At 37.7% G+C, this 20,441-nt stretch overlaps 1 protein-coding gene across 4 annotated transcripts in view; it reads left to right on the forward strand.

The window, feature by feature from the left end:
• The window catches only part of LOC137283497 (lethal(2) giant larvae protein homolog 1-like), a 120,828-nt gene that overhangs the window by 62,643 nt on the left and 37,744 nt on the right, over positions 1–20,441 (forward strand). For all 4 annotated transcript variants that reach the window (XM_067815028.1, XM_067815026.1, XM_067815027.1 and 1 more), the window contains exons 13-20: positions 2,016–2,083; positions 3,503–3,656; positions 8,313–8,641; positions 10,062–10,150; positions 11,788–11,926; positions 13,854–14,020; positions 16,197–16,477; positions 16,729–16,834. In XM_067815028.1, coding sequence (XP_067671129.1) covers positions 2,016–2,083; positions 3,503–3,656; positions 8,313–8,641; positions 10,062–10,150; positions 11,788–11,926; positions 13,854–14,020; positions 16,197–16,477; positions 16,729–16,834 — 1,333 coding nt within the window. The remainder of the gene's footprint in view (positions 1–2,015; positions 2,084–3,502; positions 3,657–8,312; positions 8,642–10,061; positions 10,151–11,787; positions 11,927–13,853; positions 14,021–16,196; positions 16,478–16,728; positions 16,835–20,441) is intronic.

A 20,441-nucleotide genomic window follows, 5' to 3' on the forward strand; every position in this document is an offset into this window, starting at 1 on the left:
TTTCTGCAAAACTTGGCAGATATGTGTTGCAGACCCCAAAGTGATGCCTTTTGCTCTCTACAGGTTTTTGTGATTTATTATTTAATATCTCGGTTTCCATGGAAATGTTTCAGACTCAAAATGGAGGGATGGTCTTCGTTTCCAGGAGCAGAACTCAAAAACCATTCAATGTTTTTCTTGGTAGATGTATCAGTCAGAACCTATAGTGGTGCCTTTAGCTATGTACATCATCTTTTTTTTATTATTTTTTCGGTTTCCATGCAAATGTGTTTCATTTCCAGAGCAGAACTCAAAAACTTCTTAATATCTGTTAGTAAAACTTTCTAGATATGTGTGACAGACCCCAAGCTGGTGCTTTTTGGTTTTTAAAGGTTTTTGTGATTTATTATTTTCTTGGTTTCCGTGGAAACGTTTCGGACTTAGTCTCAAAATGGAGGGGTGGGCTTCAATCCCAGAGCACAAGTTGAAAACCATTTCATATCTTTCAAAAGATCTTGGCAGATATATGTAACAGATCTTGAAATTGTGAGTTTGCTGGTTACAGATATATGGCATATATAATTGCCATGAATTCCATGGAAACAATTCAAACTTAGTCTAAAAAAGCAATGAGTAACGCTCAAATTATTTGTCCTTTCAAACATGTGGGGGCCGGGGGATATGGAACATTTTGGTGTTAGTCTAATGGAGGGATGGGCTTCTTTTCCGGAGCAGAACTCAAAAAACATTCTATATTTTTCTGCAAAACTTTGGTAGATATATCAATCAGAACCCAAAGTGGTGCCTTTTGCTATTTACAAGTTTTCATGATATATTATTTTCTCATTTTCCATGGAAACGATTCGGACTTTGTCTCAAAAGTGAGAGGTGTGTTTATTTTCCGGAGCACATCTCAAAAACTTTGTAATATCTGTCAGCAAAAGTTTTTGGATACATGTGGCAGATTCCAAAGTGGTGCCTTTTGCTCTTTACAGGTTTTTGTGATATATAACTTTCTGGGTTTACATGGAAACGATTCTGACTTAGTCTCAAAAAGGAGGGACAGGCTTCATTTCCAGAGCACAACTCGAAAACCATTTGATATCTTTCAACAGATCTTGGCAGATTTTTGAGACAGGTCTTGAAGTTGTGCCTTTTGCTGTTGACAGATATATGGCATCTATGATTTTCATGACTTGCATGGAAACTATTAAAACTTACTCAGAGAAAACATCAAGTAACTGTCAGATGAAATTCTTTTCAAATATGTTGGGGCCAGGGAGATATGTCATCTTCTGATGACTCTTGTGTTATTTCTTATTTTCTTGGTTTCCTTGGAAACATTTCGGACTTAGTCTCAAGAGTGAGAGGAGTGTTTCGTTTCCTGAGCAGAACTCAAAAACGTCTTAATATCTGTCAGTAAAACTTAGTAGATATGTGTGGCAGACTCCAAATTGGTGCCTTTAGGTATTTGTCATTTATTATTTTGTCGGTTTCCATGGAAACGTTTTTGGATCTCAAAATTGAGGAATGGGCTTCGTTTCCAAAGCACAACTCGAAAACCATTTCATATCTTTCAAAAGATCTTGGCAGGTATATGACAGATCTTGAAATGGTGACTTCTTCTGATTACAGACATATGGCATTATATTTTTCATGAATGCCATGGAAACAATTCAAAATTTGTCGAAAAACACAATATGTAACCGTCAGATGATTTGTCCTTTCAAACGTGGGGGCTGGGGGGATATGTCATCTTCTGATGACTCTTGTTACATTATAGATAAATCTCACTGCCCGACCTCTCTTTTGTTTTTTTGCAGCATAAACCATTTGTAAATGTCATGCTTCTACTTCTGGCTCTGATAGCAGTCTGTCGTGTCTGTCACAGGCAGAGTCCACACTGTGCACCCGGTAGCCAGTCAGAAGCTGAATGGGAATCCTTGCGGTTTTCATGCTTTCATACCAACCTTTACCTTAACTTATACAACCTGTTCTATTCTCACATATGTTTTATGTATTTTCCTGTTTTGTAGGAATGGCCTATCAAAGGAGGTAAAAGTCTCTCTAAAGACCCAGCCACAAAGGACATGCTTCTTACAGGGTAAACATCCAGTTCATATCGAATATTAATCTTATGCTAGAAAATAGTAATAGCTCTTTATGCAGTTTCGTAAACTGCATGTTTTCAAAGATGATTGTATAATATTTGGTGCTTATTTTTGTCAGTGTCAAAACTAGATTGATCTAACTCGTGCATAGTAGCATTCCCCAAAGAGTGATGCTGTAACTACCATTTGTGTTAATACAGGCCAGGAAGCACTCTCTATTGAAGACCCCAGATTAATGGATAAAGCCTGAACAATTTTGTGCAGCTGTGCTCGGGTTTTGGGACCTCTCGTGTGCGTTCCAAGCAGTTACACAATATCTGTTAGAATGGGTGCAATATGTAAGCAGACATATTCTTGCTTATGTGACAGTGTGTCCTTGCATTTTCTCTAAAAGTTCTTGGTCTCCTTATAGCTTGTGTCCCTCGAATTGTTTGCTGTCACAGAAGAAAATAGTTCCTTAAAAGGACAATTAGCACGAGCTCATGTATGCTGAAATTGCTCTTCAGTAACATCTTTTTACCCCCCCGTCATGTAATGAGGGGGATATAGTCGACACTTCGTTCAGTATTTCTCTGCAGAACCTGGTAGATATATCAGTCAGAACCTGAAGTGGTGCCTTTTGCTATTTACAGGTTTTTGTGATTTATTATTTTCTCAGTTTCCATGGAAACGATTTGGAGGGATGGGCTTTGTTTCCAGGAGCACAACTTAAAAACAATTCAATATCTTAAATCAAAACGTGACATATTTGAGGCAGACCACAAAGTGGTGCCTTTTGCTATTTACAATGTTTTGGCATTTTTTTTCCCCTGTTTCCATCGTAACAATCCTAACTTAGCCTCAAAATGGAGGGATAGGCTTCGTTTACAGAGCACAACTCGAAAACCATTAGATATCTTCCAAAAGATCTTGGCAGATATATGAGACAGATCTTGAAGTGGCGCCTTTTGTTAAGAATGAAGATTTTTATGGATATCACCTCTTTATTATGAGAACACAACGTTTCGGAGTTAATGCTTACTCCTTTATTAGGTGGATGATGTGATGTCATCCACCTGAAGAAGGAGTAAGCATTAACTCCGAAACGTTGGTTCTCATAATAAAGAATTTGATATCCATAAAAATCTTCATTCTTATGTATTTCACTTCTAAATGCCCCTCAAAGACTTGTGCCTTTTGTTGTTTACAGATATATGACATTTATATTTTCCAAGACTTCCACGGAAACAATTCAAACTTAGTCTGAAAAGACATTAAGTAACTGTCAAGTGATGTATACTTTCAGATATGTGGGGGCTTGGGGGATATGTCATCTTCTGATAACTCTTGTTTTCATTTAATAATGCTAAGTATTTTCCATTTAGAAATGGACAAGTTTTTATGGAAATGCTCAACTATAATCTTTTATTCAGACATGAAGATGGAACAGTGAGATTTTGGGATGCATCATCTGTCACACTCCGATTACTGTACAGACTTAGTACAGTCAGTCTTTTTGCTGAATCGCACATGCCAGAAAATAACTCAAATGGTGCTGATGAAGAGGAGTGGCCTCCCTTCCGGAAGGTTAGTGGTTTATATCTTCTTAAATTGACGAAATTGTTAGTCCATCCTCTTGTAGAGCATTACATGCCGGGAGGATGTAGTTGATGCCTCATCTGTGCGTCCCTCCGTCCATCGGTTATTTTGTTTCCGGAGCATAACTCGGAGACCGTTCAATATTATTAGACCAAAATTGCTATTTACGGTTTTTGGCATTTTTATTTTTTTATTTTTTTTTCATCGAACAATTTGGTGTTAGTCTAATGGTGGGGTGGGCTTCATTTCCAGAGCAGATCTCAAAAACCAATCAATATTTTTCTGCAAAATTTGGTAGATATATCAATCAGAACCTAAAGTGGTTTCTTTTTGCTATGTACCAACATGTGTGGCAGACCCCAAAGTGGTGCCTTTTGTGGTACCTGTTTACAGTTATATAGCATTTATATTTTCCATGATTTCCATGAAAACAATTCAAACTTAGTCTATAAAAACAAAGTAACTGTCAAATAAGTGTGCTTTCAAATATGTGGGGGCCGGGGGGATATGTCATCTTCTGATCACTCTTGTATCCCCTGGCATTTATTATTTTCCCGGTTTCCATGGAAACAATGAGGACTTACAGTCCGTTTGATTCCATTGACACCAATGAATTGCTCACTAACAGAATATCTAATAATTGCAACAAAACCAAATTTGGCACAGCCACATGAAATCGACAGACCAACTCTGATGATGTGTGTCATAATTTGGGACACACGATTAAAAAAGTTGTTTAACAAACAATTATTATTTTCTTGTCACCTTTTGCTATTTTGTACGAGGGGGCCTCTTGCTGGTAGAACAGCCAGGTGGGCAAGGTGCACGTGTGAAATTGACATGTGTGATTTGCTTGGCAAACCAGACATTCGTGATTGCAGTACCTGAAAGAATTGAGGTTATCACACAACGCTAAGTCAGTTATTTGCAAAGTATTTAACTTTTTTAAAAACGAAGGTGAAAGGGGTAGGCATCAATATGCTTTGGCTAACTATCGTTTACGAACTGCATGTGCTGTTGGGGTGACGGAAGGAAAGTTAAAAACTCTCTTAAAAAACTGTACTAATTCAACCTGCACGGACACAACTGAGGGGACCGTCTCAAAACCCACACGATGTGAGAAAGTCAATTCATTTCAACAGCTGGTTTGAAACTCCATTAAGTCTCTATATAAACAAAATACCTTTGTCTCTCTGCTTACTCTGGAAAAGGATATGGAGACAAATCATTCTTTGGTCATTTCAAAATATCAGTTATGGAAGTTGCTTCACAAATTTGGTTTCTGTTACGAAAAAGTAGGCTCGGAAAATAGACGTGCACTGTGCTAGAGGTCTGATATTGTTCAACTAAGAAACTAGTACTTGCGCACAATTCGAAAGAAACGTACAAAGGGTTACGAGCCTGTATGTTTGGATGAAACATGGGTAAATGCTTCCCATACCACAGAGGCACAATGGTTCACTAGCTCCTCTTCAGAGTGTCAGAAAATTACCACTTGGCAAGGGAGAGCGACTGATTGTGCTCCATGCTGGTTGCAAGAGTCGGGGATTCCTACCTAGCTGCTCCCTAGTCTTCAAGGCAAAATCTAAAGATAACCGAGCCTATCATACCGAAATGAACGGGATGGTTTTCTTGGAATGGGTACAAAATCAATTGGTACCAGCACTGCCCCCTCAAAAGTCTGATTGTCATGGATAATGGTCCATATCATGGCGTTCCAAGTTCCTAATACAAAGGGCCCAACATCTAACAGTAAGGAAGGGGACATGATAGAATGGTTGCAAAACAAAACAATATCTTATCCAGAAAAAACAAGCAAACCTGTTCTGTATGACATCAAGTCAAATAAAACCACACCTGTCTTTAACCTTTAGCCTGCTGAATTAATTTCAGCATAAGGCACTAATAAGGGGGTGGGTGATTTCAAACAGTCAGTGCGTCACTGAATAAGGAACAACTGAAAATATTTTCAGCTCATTAATACTAGATAGAAAAATAAACATTATTATGAAAAAATATCCAGATAATTTCAAACATACAGATATTAATTACAAGACAAACATAAATACAGTAAATTTTCCTGAATTTACCTGAATTACTCGATTGACAGCCGGATGCGTTTTATATTAGGAACCGTATAAATTGTCCAATTATTGCAAACCAATTTCAATAGTCTTACTACTGATATTTCATAAGTATCTGACTTTAATTTCGTATATTTGTACTGGCAAATATCCGCGCGACGACAAATTAAAATATAATTCTGAAAAAAAATAATCGAAAACGTTTGTCGTAAACAAAAAATGTTTTCGATGTCATGACAGGTCTTACTGAAATGGCACTATTACGTTTATTTAAACGTGTCATGTCATGAAAATAGCAGAATAAAACACATGATTTATAAGCATTCATGAGTGCAAATTTCAAGTGTTATGGTTCATTAATTTTTGCAGAAACCCACAAAAAGCCGGTGTTAAATCATGTTACGCATACGAAAAAACAAACATGGCGCGCTTTGTCGAACTCCTACATAAAATATAGCTTTCTTGGTGAGACGAAAGATTACAGAACTCTTCTGTGTAAGACCTGGCGAAAGAGGGAGAATTTCTCATTCTACAAGTGTTCCATGTATCATTTTCCATTTAGTATGACGAAAGACAGACGAAAATTAAGATCGTGAAATTTAACTTGTTTTCTAGTAAGTGCAAAGGTCACCGGATGTGATGTCACAGACAGGGATTGCCTGATGAAATTCATTCGCTATTGAATATGAACAGAAAAATTGGAAGTATTTCGTCTGACACACCCAAATTTAGCTCAAATAACTGTTTAAAATGATTAATCAGAGCTCATAGAATTTTCTTAGTGTATTTTTGACTATATAATTCGCACATAGCCGAACCAGTTTGACCTTGTATGCTCCCGTGACCCGGAAACAGTAGTCGATCAACACTGCAGATGCAAGTTTTGTAGTATCTTTTATTTGAATTTTTGTTCATATTAGGCACATTACTTTATTGTCCACTGAATATAAAGACAGCAAAGATATGATTGTGATGCATGTTGATCTCAGCTTATTCTTTTTTTCACATGGTCCGACACGAAAATGTGTACAAACATCATTCTCAACAACATGTGCGCGGATATAGGCGTGGCATTTGTGTTTCAAAATAGCATTCATGCTTTTCTTTTTATGACGATGTAGTGTAGTAAGAACTGCAGTATACATGTTTTATAAACAAAAATATATTTTCAGTTATAGTTTCACATGAAATCGGAGATGATTTGATAAATATTGCGTTCATATTACATGATTGGGAAAATTATATGTCTCACTTCAGAACAAGTTGAATTACATTCATAATTTTATGCAATGAATTAACGTTCTTGATGAATAATTATGATAGATTTGTCAATGCTTTATGTTTCATAACTGGTTACAACTTTAAATATTTTCATATACTTTAATATGTCAAATTATATTAATAATATGACAATTATTTTTCTCTCTCAAATAGACAAGGGCAAAGACACTTCAAATCTGTCAATGCATTAGCAAATTTTAATTAACGTCTTTCAGTAATGTGGAAAACTGACAATTTTACACCTTTTTACAACAGCATGTATGCCATAAAATATATGGATAGATGTTACAAATTATTTAGTGTATTTTATTTCTTCATAATATCATGCCAAAATGTACATCAAATACAAATGGATGATGAGTTATTTTTGTTTTCAACAGTACCACTTTGTTTGCTTAATTATTTTGAATCGCACATGACAAATAATTTATTTTATGTTGTTGAAGTATCAGTACATGTAAATTTATCAGAAAATGTTATCGTTTGATAAAAAAAAAGAAACTATATACATATAATAAGTTATATTGTCTCTGGTGAAAGTAAACAGGCTTCATATTCTGTAAATATATATTATTCTACCTTGTTGTCTCTTCCTGGGTTTAGGAGCAATGTCACAATATGAAATGAGTCGATTGAACTTTCAAGGATTGTTTCTGTTTGCTGAAGTGTCTGATGGTGATATAAAGTTGGTCTAAAAAAACAATGAGTAACTCTCAGATTATTTGTCCTTTCAAACATGAGGGGACCGGGGGGATATGTCATCTTCTGTTGACTCTTGTTTAATTTAGAAGAAGGTTTTGTAACCTTGTCACCGTTAATTCAATGTGCAAACATAGTATCTTAGCATTCACTCCCAATGACGAGTAACTAACACTTCCCTCCTGTAACAACATCTCATAATCCCCTTTCTCGCAGACATGTGTTCATTGCCTGTATAAGCCCCCAACATTGCAAGCAATTGTTATCAAAACACATTAATAGTTCTTCTGATTAAAACAGAAAGTAACCTCACTCGTAAGAAAAGCTAATCTTTGATCATTACTGCTAAATTGTTTGAAATGATAGGAACAGTATGAATTTTAGGCGATTTTTATTACCCCGAATATGTGGCTCTTGCTGTGAGAACTAATCAATTTGCCACACATACTTGTCTCTCGGCGTTAATGAGTTAATGAAAAAGATTTGGCATGAATGCTGTTGTTTTACCTTTTATGAACACTGAATGAATGGAAGCAGTTTTTTAAAAACGAAAACAACCATGTACTGACATATATTTCAGGTGGGTACATTTGATCCCTACAGTGATGATCCAAGACTTGGAATCCAAAAGATGTCCATGTGTCCACTTAGTGAGACATTAGTCATTGCGGGCACAGCAGGACAGGTAATAATTCTCCAAATGGAACGGGAAGATCGTGAGCAGGAAGTGAAGACAACTAAAGTGAACATAGTGAGTGACAGAGACAGTTTTGTGTGGAAAGGTCATGAAGCTCTGACTTTGAGAGAAGGTGATATCAAATTTGCAGCAGGTTTCCAGCCAACCTGTGTCATGCAGTTATACCCACCAGCTGCTTGTACAGCCCTTGCTGTCCACTCAGAATGGCAAATGTAAGTATATATATGTGTGTGTGTGTATATGTATATGTATATATCTGCAGTAAAATACATCAGGATCACTGTGTACACACACATGTACACACACATATTCACACACATATATATTGCACATATCTAACTTGTTTTGCAGGTAAATGTGTCAGAAAATGCTGACTGCTTGGTTGGCAAGTCATTTAATGTTGCACATGTTGTGCCCTTTATGTAGGTTATTTGGGTGTTTAGATTGTATATAACTGAATGGCATTTAGGGTAATGATCTGGTATTATAGTAAGTATGTGTCCAAGAAGTTGTTATCCCCCTGGCATGTAATGTCTGTCCATCCATAATCATTTTGTTCTGGAGCATAACTCAGAAACCGTTCAATATTATTAGACCCAAATTGATAGATGCAATAATCTGAACCTATGGTTGCTATTTATAGGTTTTTGGCATTTTTTATTTATTTTTTCCATGGAACAATTTGGTGTTAGTCTAATGGTGGAGTGGCCTTCGTTTCTGGTGCAGAACTAAAAAATGTTCAATATTTTTGTGCAAAACTTGGTACATATATATCAGTCAGAACCTAAAGTGATGCCTTTTGGTACTTACAGGTTTTTATGCTTTATTATTTTCCATGGAAACGTCAAGGACTTAGTCTCAAATTGACAGGTGTTTTTCTTTTCCTGAGCACAACTCAAAGCCTTCCTAATATGTGTCAACAAAACTTGGTAGGTATGTGGTGCCTTTTGCTATTTACAGGTTTTTTTGATTTATAATTTTCTGGGTTTCTATAGAAATGAATCAAATGATTCAGACTTTATCTTAACATGGAGGGATGCTCTTCGTTTTCCGAGCAGAACTAAAAAAATTCTTAATATCTTTCAGCCCCCCCAAAAATATGTGTGGCAGACCCCAAACTGGTGCCTTTTGCCGTTTACAGATATATGACATATATATTTTTCATGAATTCCATGGAAACAATTCAATCTTTGTCTAAAAAGACATGAAGTAACTGTCAGATGATTTGTCCTTTCAAATATATGCGGGATATACCTTGCAGTACCTGTGTAGTTCAGGGTTGCTTCTATAGTTTAGTGGATAGAATTCTTAGATCAGTGGTTTCATCCCTGGCTCTGTTGTCCTAAAGAACATCAAAATGAATGATATGTGACTCAGGTGTCCATGAGATGATATCCTGTAAAATGTAGGAGTCTATTGTCAGTGTTAAATGCACCATGGTGTCTCAGCAGGCTAGCAGTCAGTGTGAATGAACATCTTCGAGTGGAATCATCTTAAATTGATGCCTCTGTGAAAGGTTATAAACTTTGAGGATTCAGTTCTGCAATAACCAATATGAGTGCATACTGTTTTTGTTGTTACATCCAAGTAAGTTTTATCTTGTTTTTGCTGATTTATGATGATTCCTTTCAGAGTGGCAGCTGGTACAGCCCATGGCTTTGGTTTGTTTGACTATGTTCAGAAGAAAGAAGTGTCAACAAGATGCACACTGAATGCTACAGGTTGGTTTCTTAGCCTTTTGCCAAGTGAATTGCTAACATACTCAATGATATAAACTCTGCTAACTGGTTATTATCCCTCGGCATTTAATTGGGGGGGTGGGGGTGGTATTGTTGACTGTCTGCAAAACTTGGCAGACCATGAAGTTGTACCTTTTGCTGTTAATGAAGTTTTGGCATTTTTATCCAACGGGGCACATAGTTGATGCCTCATCTGTCTGTCCGTCCGTCCTATGTTTGTGCCTTTTGCTATTTTCAGATTTTTGGCTTTTTAGGGGTTTTTTTGGTGTTTTTCCATGGAACGTTTTGGTCTTAGTCAAATGGTCGGGTGGGCTTTGTTTCCAGAGCAGAACTCAAAAATCATTCAATATTTTTCTGAAAAACTTGGTAGATATATCAGTCAGAACCCAAAGTGGTGCCTTTTGCTATTCGCAGGTTTTTGTGATTTGTTATTTTCTGTGTTTCCATCAAAACGACTTTGTGTCAAAAGTCAGAGGTGAGTTTCATTTTCGGAGCACATCTCAGAAAGTTCCCAATATCTATCAGTAAAACTTGGTAGATATATATGGCAGACCCCAAAGTGGTGCCTTTTGGTATGTACAGGTTTTTGTGATTTCTTATTTTCTTGATCACCATGATTTTGTCTCAAAAGTGAGAGGTGTGTTTCGTTTCTGGAGCAGAACTCAAAAACTTCTTAATATCTGTCAGTGTAACTTGTAGATATGTGTGGCAGACCCCAAAGTGGTGCCTTTTGGTATTTACATGTTTTTGTGATGTATTATTTTCTCGGTTCCATGAACACATTGTGGACTTAATTTCCAGAGCACAACTCGAAAACCATTTCATATCTTTCAAGAGATCTTGGCAGATATATGAGACAGATCTTGAAATAGTGACATTTTCTGATTACAGATATATGGCATTTATATTTTTCATGAATTCCATGGAAACCATTGTGAATTGGTCAAAAAGCACAATAAGTAACTGTCCAATGATTTGTCCTTTCAAATATGTGGGGACCAGGGATGATATGTCATCCTCTGATGACTCTTGTTGGTATTTTTGGAATTCTGAATAACATAGTTGTCCCTTGCCGCAACACAAAATAGGGTACTATGGATTCAGTAGCTCCTGTTCGTCGGTCTGTACCTACGTCTTGAAATATGGTGACAGCCTACATTGGGGGATTATGCAGACACCAGTCGATTTGGGTGACTTTGATCTTATTTTCAATTTGACCACAACACTTTGTCCGCTTTTCAAACTTGTGTTAACACAATATTCCACAAAACATTGCAACCAATGTCATCAATTTTGTTAACAGTCTACATTGGGTGATTGTCCAGACACCAGTCATTTCATGCATCTTGTGTGTGAGCAAAAAGTAAAAAGTAGTGAATATGTTATAAGTATTTTATACTTCATTATCGAACTGAATTTGTTGATAGTGCTCCGTCCTGCAGCAGAGCTTAAAAACTTTTCAATACTCTCTTTCCACTTTGCCATTTACAAAACAAATTCTTTACACAATCATAAGTAGTAGACCTATTCATATCAGTATGTTGCCATTGCGTTGGGATATTGATGACTTTGTCCTCTTGGTTTGTATTGTTTTCCTCTGTATGTTTTTTTCTTTTAAGATCTATTGGGAACATCAGAAACACCAATGTCCAGAAGAAAGTCTTTGAAGAAATCATTGAGAGAGTCCTTTAGACGACTTAGGCGTAGGCGATCAGAGCGAAGGAATAGAGATGACAAAACCAAGGAACAGAAAATCACGTAAGATTAGTAAGATTTGCAGTTTCCATGGAAGCTGCGACTGTGAGGATGCCATCTTGTCCAGAGCATATCTTTCAGACTGTGCATGATAGCTTCATAAAACACAGTCAAGCATGATCCTAAGTTTCCGGAGTAGAACTCAAAAACTGTTCTATATTTTGCTGAAAAACTTATATATCCGTCAGAACCTGAAGTGGTGCCTTTTCCTATTTACAGGTTTTTATCCCCCTGGCATGTAATGCGGGGTGATATAGTCGACGCCTCGTCTGTCCGTAGTCATTTTGTTTCTGGAGCATAACTCAGAAACCATCCAATATTTTTACACCAAACTTCATAGATATAATAATCTCAACCTATAGTTTGCATTTGCTATTTACAGAGTTTTGGCATTTTTATTGGCTTTGTACCCGTGAGAGTCCCGGCGTAGAATAGGCTTTCAGCAACCCAAGCTTGCTACAAAAGGCAACTATGCTTGTCGTAAGAGACGACTAACTGGATCGGGTGGTCAGGCTCATTGACTTGTTTGACACATGTCATTGGTTCCCAATTATGCAGATCGATGCTCATGTTGTTGATCTCTGGATTGTCTGGTCCAGACTTATTTACAAACTGCCGCCATATAGCTGGAATATTGCTGAATGCGGCGTACGTAAAACTAAACTCATTCACTCACTTTATTGGCCTTGTTTGTCCATGGAACATTTGGGTGTTAGTCTAATGGTGGGGTGGGCTTCTCAAAAACAATTCAATATTATTTTGCAAAACTTGGTAGATACTTATAGCAGACCCCAAAGTGGTGCCTTTTGCTATTTACAAGTTTTTGTGGTATATTATTTTCCCGATTTCCATGGAAACGTTTTGGACTTAGTTTCAAAATGGAGGGATGGACTTCGTTTTTCCATGGAACATTTTGGTGTTAGTTTGGTGTTAGTGGTGCCTTTTGGTATTTACAGGTTTTTGTGATTTATTGTTTTCTTGGTCCCCATGGAAACGTTTTGGAGGTAGTCTCAAAAGTGAGAGTTGTGTTTTGTTTCCGGAGCAGAACTCAAAAACTTCTTAAGATCTGTCAGTAAAACTTGGTAGATATGTGTGGCAGACCCCAAAGTTGTGCCTTTTAGTATTTACAGGTTTTTGTGATTTCTTATTTTCTCGGTTCCATGGACATGTTTCGGACTTCAAAATAGAGGTATGGACTTCGTTCCCAGAACAGAACTCAAAAGTAGTTTAGTATTTCTGCAAAATTTGGTAGATATATCAATCAGAACCTAAAGTGGTGCCTTTTGCTATGTATAGGTTCTTGTGATTTATTGTTTTCTTGGTTTCCATGTTTCGTTTCTGGAGCATAACTTAAAAAATTCCTAATATCTGTCAGTAGAACTTTGTAGATATGTGTAGCAGACCCCAAAGTTGTGCCTTCTGCTATTTACAGATTCTTGTGATTCATCATTTTCCATGTTTCCATTGAAACAATTCTGACATATTCTCAAAAAGAATGTTTCCAGGACAACGCGAAAACCATTTCATATCTTTCAACAGGTGTTGGCAGATATATAAGACAGATCTGTAAGTGGTGCCTTTTGCTGTTTACAGATATATGGCATTTCCATGGAAACAATTCAAACTTAGTCAAAAAAAAAGATGAAGTCTGTCAGATGATTTGTCCTTTCAAATATCTGGGGTCCAGGGGGATTAAGTTTGTCTACTTCTCCATAAAAAGTGGTTGACAGAATTGATTAAGCTTATTCATGCATTTCATTGGGACCCAAGAGGTGTGCACGTCATAGTTACATAGATGTATATTGAACTTGTTTAGTAGAAATGAATTGCCAGATCACACTCAATATGGGAAACGCTTCTTACAGCAACGGAGACATCTGTGTCCCTAGACACAATTTTATCTTGTTTCATCTATTGTTTTATCTTTCAGTGATACTCAACACATTGAGCAGCATGGAACAGAGGCCACTTCAGAAACAGCAGGAGCAGCGATTGACTCAAAGCCAGTAGAGAGGGTTGTAGAGGCCAGGACAGCTGATGATTCCATGTCGTCAATGGTCAGATGTCTGTATTTTGCAGATACCTTTGTGGTTACAGGTAATATGCAAATGTCCAGAAAACATTGCTCGGCTTGTCAAGGATGTCATTTAGGTTCTGTGTAACCATGCCAACTAAAGTCATGGTCAAGGTTTTCTTTTTCTGGCAGGGATTCTGAAAAATACGAGACAACTGGATCTGAAATCTTAGCAAACTTGCTCCAAGCAAAAATGGACATGCACATCTTTTCATGATTGCAATCATTTTAAGTTGAATGTGGATTTAATTCTTGACAATAAGTGGGAGACTACAATAACATACAGTGTGGGCATTTGTTCTCCCCCTGGCATGTAATGCTGGGGGATATAGTCGATTCCTTGTCTGTCGAATCATTTTCTTTCCGGAGCATAACTCATAAACCCTTCAATATTTTTAGACCAAACTTGATAGTCTTTGAAGGGCATTTAGAAGTGAAATACATAAGAATGAAGATTTTTATGGATATCAGCTTCTTTATTATGAGAACCAACGTTTCGGAGTTAATGCTTACTCCTTCTTCAGGTGAATGAGAATGGGGCTTCCTGAAACAATTCAGACTTTGTCTCTAAAGTGAGAGGTGTGTTTTGTTTCTGGAGCAGAACTCAAAAACTTCTTTATATCTTGGTACATACGTGTGGCAGACCCCAAAGTGGTGCCTTTTGCTCTTTACAGGTTTTTGTGAATAGTTATTTTGTCGGTTTCCATGGAAATTTTCAGACTTGGTCTCAAAAAGGATGGATGGACTTCGTTTCCGCAGCAGAACTCAAAATCCGTTCTTTTTCTGCAAAACTTGGTAGATACAGTCAGGCCACCGACAATCCGATTCCTGAGATATCCGAACAGTAACAGCTGTAACCAATCTTGTTTACTATGTAAACCTATTAACTTGATTCAATAATCCAGTGCTTCACTCTCCGTATCCGGACGTTAATCAGCAGTAACAGATTAGCTAATTACACATAGTTTGCTTCATTAGTCCGGCGGTACATCAAAAAGGTTCGGATAATCCCTTCACACAATGAGCCCCATTCAGTGGTAATTGTTAAGTGACACTTCCGAGTTGAAGATGTTGTTAGTTTGTGATTTTGATGAATGAGTAGGTCTCACTTTTGGTTAGTTGGAGTATTACCTGTCAGGCTTACTTCCTGTATAAAACACTGATCGTGTCAAAATGAGATCAGCTGACGCTTGTCAGTCATAATGGCAAGTCCCGCCCCTAGTCGTAAAAGATGTGAAATTACTGCCACACAAGAAAAGAGAAATTTGTAGCTACAAACAGAAAACCCTAAAGCCAGTTTTGATCTTATGTGTAAACATTTTGGTCAAGAATTCAGACATTCTATCCGCAAGAGCACAATTTTGGACATCGGATATGATTTGTAATTGGCTACGATCATTTGACAGACAGATGCAATCATGTGGTTGACACATGATCTCACTTTGTGACAGTGCTGCCAGTCACAAGTGTACCAATGTCAAACTGACCAACGTGAAAGTTCATTTCTTGCCTCCAAACACCACATCGCACATTCAGCCAATCGATGCAGGCATCCTGAGAACTTTCAAGGCCCACTACAAGAAATATCTTGTCAAGCATTTCATCCAGTGTGCTGACCGGCCACAGACCTTTAATCTCCGAGAAGCACTGGGTAAACTGCCTGGTCCGAAGTAAAAAGCTCCACCATTCAGAACTGTTAATGTTTTTCCGGGTTTCCATGGAAACCATGCGGATGTAGTCTCAAAATGGAGGGATCAGCTTTGTTTCCTGATTCAGAAACTATTTCATGTCTTTCAACAGATCTTGGCAGACATATGAATGACCGATCTTGAAGTAGTGCCTTTTGCTGTTTACAGATATATGGCATATATATTTTTCATGACTTCCATGTCTAAAAAACATCAAGTAACTTTCAGATGATTTGTCCTTTCAAATATATGGGACCGGGGGAATATGTCATCTTTTCATGACTCTTGGGTTTTTTTTTTTCAACTTTATAGGTTGAATTGGCTTTAGTTTGTTTTGGCAAGTGCATACCAAAATGTATCAGAATGTGCAAAATTGTGTTTTTATATTGCATGTGACCTATAAGTTTTGTACCAATGTAGTGAGAGTGTCATTTCTTTGATTCTTCTTCAAATAGAATGAGCTACAGAGCCTTGTGGTTAAAATTTGATTTGATGTTTGTTTGTTTTTCAGGAGGAACACATAACCCTTCACTTTGGGCTGGTACAAATGGGGGTCAAGTATTTATCTATAACCTTACTGTCCCGACTGACAAACGCTCTGCTGATACAGTCATGTGTACATTGGCAAAAGAAATCAAGTTAAAACACCATGCACCAGTTATTAGCCTGGCAGTGATTGATGGTAAAGCTAGGGTTCTTCCTGAAGCCTTAGAGGTTCAACATGAGCGTGCCAAAGCACCAGACATGGAAAGTGCTCATTCTGTGGTGATTATATCAGAAGAACAACTGAAGGTTAGTGCAAATTTCCTATAGAAATCACTTGTAATTACATTCATAGAATGTTATGATAGGTAATGTACCAATTACATATCGGAAGGATGGGCATGTTGTTTCTGTTGATCCTTGTTGGGGTATATTATCTGGAGTTAAGCCAAAACGTATTGACTGGCATTTCTAATGGAGTATTTGAACAGATGGTACTATTAATTACTTCCTAAACTAATTCTGATTTTTAAAATTTTTTTTTATTACCTTTATTTCAGTCCTTTGCATTGCCTTCTCTGAAGCCTAAGTGGAAGTTCAAACTTACAGCCTTAGATGGCTCTAGAATACGGAAAGTGGCTTTTGTCAACTTTAGAAGCAAAAGTGGTAAGATAACATTTATTTCAGCTCCTTGTCTTGTTATAATTCAGAGAATCAAGGAGAACGTCAAAAATAGGCTTAAGTTATGTGACTGCTTTCAGTTCAGTACTCTTAAGAGTTATCCTGACACCCATCCATCAGTAAGATTGAAATATACATACAACTGTAACATCATGTAATTGGCAAATAACTGATCTACTGTCCTCATTCAGATAACCAAGCTTCTTATTTGGCCATTTTCACATCAATTGGCCGTAGTATATGTTCTTACAGTCAAACCCCGTTGTGTTGAACTCGTCGGGTCCAAGGGGAAAGTTCGACTTATCCGAGTGTTCGACACATCCGTCAGCATTGAAAAGACCAAGAACCAACATGACCACAGTGCTTAACACATCGTTATTTTGCAGTAGGATACACATACGAACAATATATCTTTGCAATAAACGTTTACGACAGTATTGATCTTTAAATTACAACATATACAAATGTAAATCAATTCAATCACTTTATTCGTCATGGCAAATAAATATGCATACAAAAAGATAAGAACAAGAATAATTTAACAAACTCACAAGCGATCCCATTTAGTTGACAGCACTAATTCATTTTCAGTCAGTATAAAAAGTTGTATAGTTCACACAAACGGAATCGGAATGTACATACGTGTACATGTGGGGAATTTATCTCTTAAAAAAATCCGAAATTACAGTCTGTTTGGCGTTCGGGCATGGCATCACAGCAGAATTGCTCAAAAAGTTTCTTAATGTACCAAGCTGGTTGGAAAAAGTGTCAGTGTCACGTGCTTCCACAAATCTGATATGGGTGTCAAGGGCGGTCCATGCTGCAGCTAGGGTAGGGGTGGGTGGTTCAATTTCATCAGATTCAGTGTCACTCTCGGGATCGCTGTCGTTGTTAGGTTTCTCCGGTGCCGGTTTTCTCGTGTCAAGAACTTCATCCACGATAGAATCTTTAGAGCCCGGGTCACACGTAGCAAGGTCCTGGTCCACACAAGCATAGCCCATCAGGGTGATGGGTCGGCCGACAAGATCGCTGAGGAGAATGTCATCTTCGGGATCATCTTCGTTGTCAGCATCGATGACGTCGATGTTTGTGTTACTCACAAACCCTGCATGTCGGAAACAGTTTCTAATTGTTGTTTGTCAAACACTTTCCCATGCCAGCTGAAGGAACCTGAGTGCTTCAAGAACACTGACAGTTGTTTCAGTTTTGTTTCCAATTGCTGCAAGATATTTTGCAGTCACATGCTTCCAATAATGAACCTTCAAGCTTTGTATTATTCCCTGATCCATTGGCTGTGTTTTACTGGTGGTATTGGGGGCCAAAAAGATGAGTTGAACGTTTGTAAGCCCAGTTACGTTTGGATGTGCAGGGCAGCTATCAACAACTAAGACAATTTTGCGAGCATTACTTTGCATTTTCCTGTCCAGCTTACATAACCAATTTTGGAATAAGTCAGAATTCATCCACGCTTTCCTATTCGCATGATATTCAGTTGGCAATTTCTTCACATTTTTGAAACAACGTGGATTTGCAGATTTACCTATTGTAAGAAGTGGAAACTTGTCCGTACCTGACATGTTGGCGCCTACCAGGACAGTGATTCTCTCCTTACTGCGTTTGCCACCGTGGCATTTCACACCCTTAAATTCGAGTGTTTTGTCAGGCATCAAGCCATAAAAGAGACCAGTCTCATCGACATTGTAAATGTCATCTTCGGCGTGAGATTTCAAAAGTTTGACAAGGTTCCCCTTCCACTCACACATTGCATCTGCGTTCGTGTCTACCGACTTTTCCTCTTCACAAATTTTCTTCAAGACAATTTCATGTCTTTCCTTAAATCTATCCAGCCAAAAATTTGAGCAGGAAAAATCATGTCTGCCTAATTTTTGGTCTAACTTTTCTGCTTGTGCCATCAATAAAGCACCGCTTACATTAGCACTGCTATCCCTAACCATTTTGAACCATTTCAAAAGTGCTTCCTCAACGTCATCAAATTTAGCAGTACTCATTCTCTTACGAGAAGGCGAAAAGCTTGACTGAACAAATGCCTCTTTGATTTTATCAGCATTTTTAATCCATGTAGAAAGTGTATTTCTGGGTATGCCAAATTCAGTTGCAATTTCTGCTTTGGATTTTCCACCCGACTCCACAGCTATGACAGCCTCGTATTTTGTCTCTATTGTCTTCACAGATAATTTTCGCTTTTTAGGTGTAACATGCGATCCAGTTATCCCCCTGGGCTGGTCGGGTCCTTCGCTGAATTGCTCTGCCATGTTACTAACCGCACTGGTTAAAAAATTGATCCTACACCTCAAATACTTCACCAAAAACAAAACAGCAATTTAGATAATCCATCTCTGTTTTCCTCACTTCTCATTTTGTATTTTCAAAGAAATCACATGACCGCTAACATAGACTGTCACATGACAACAACATGCGCCATTGTTTGTTTAGAGATATCCTGTCGGTCCGTGATCAACGTGTCACTGGTAACAACTTAATTATGGTTAATTGTTTGAGTAATGTTCAGTTGGTAAGTGTGCTGACAATGTGTGTATAGATGCGTAGTTAAACATGTCACTTGATTGTTGAGTCTGTTAATCGTTACTTTTGATCTTTAGGTAGCACGTTTATGAGGATGACTTCCGATTGCGCGACTGAAGTTTTCAGTTGCAACAACCAGCTTTGACAGTTCGAGACAAAAGGGTAAATTTGTACTTGTTAGAGCCTTTGGGGACCCTAAAATGAGTTCGACACAACTGGGAATTCAACACATCTAGTTCGACACATCAGGGTAAAAATAATGATAAATATAAGGAAATTGGCAGGGACCGAGATGTCAGTTCGACACATCCGAGAATTCGTCTAAACCGAGTTCGAGACAATGGGGTTCGACTGTACTTCTAGACAGCAAATCAAACATTTACCAAGATATAGTGTGGTTATGCCCCATTGCACATGAAATGGTGAATATCTTAAGAACCATTGAATAGATTCTTTTCATATTTGGTACCTAGGTTCATCATAGTAAAAGACAGGTCTAAATTTCAGTTTGATGACCTGTACCTTCATTTCAAGTTCACAACAGGACTTTAACCTTTTACCCTTGTCAGCGAGATATCTCAAGAACCATTCCCAGCATTTTCTTCATATTCAACACCTAGCTTATTCTAGGGAAGGCACAGGGCCCAGTTCATACTGATGACCTTCACATCATTTTCAAGATCATGGCGACACTTTGGTGATTTCAGCATGTTATGCTTGTCAGCAAGATACCTGAAGAATTGTTCTCTGGATTTTTCTTCACATATGATATCAAGCTTCAACTAGGGAAGATGCAGGCCCAGTAGATTTTGGTGACCTTCACTTAATTTTCAAGGTCATGTCATGAGCATAACTCATAAACCGTTCAATATTTTTCTGCAAAACTTGGTAGATATGTGTGGCAGACCCCAAAGTGGTGCCTTTTGCTATGTACAGGTTTTTGTGATTTATTATTTTCTCGGTTTCCATGGAAATGTTTCAGACGTAGTCTCAAAATAAAGGGATGTGCTTCATTTCCGGATGAAAACTCAAAAAACGTTCAATATTT

Source organism: Haliotis asinina, chromosome 5 (assembly GCF_037392515.1).
Source record: "Haliotis asinina isolate JCU_RB_2024 chromosome 5, JCU_Hal_asi_v2, whole genome shotgun sequence".
Taxonomy (NCBI): Eukaryota; Metazoa; Mollusca; class Gastropoda; order Lepetellida; family Haliotidae; genus Haliotis; species Haliotis asinina.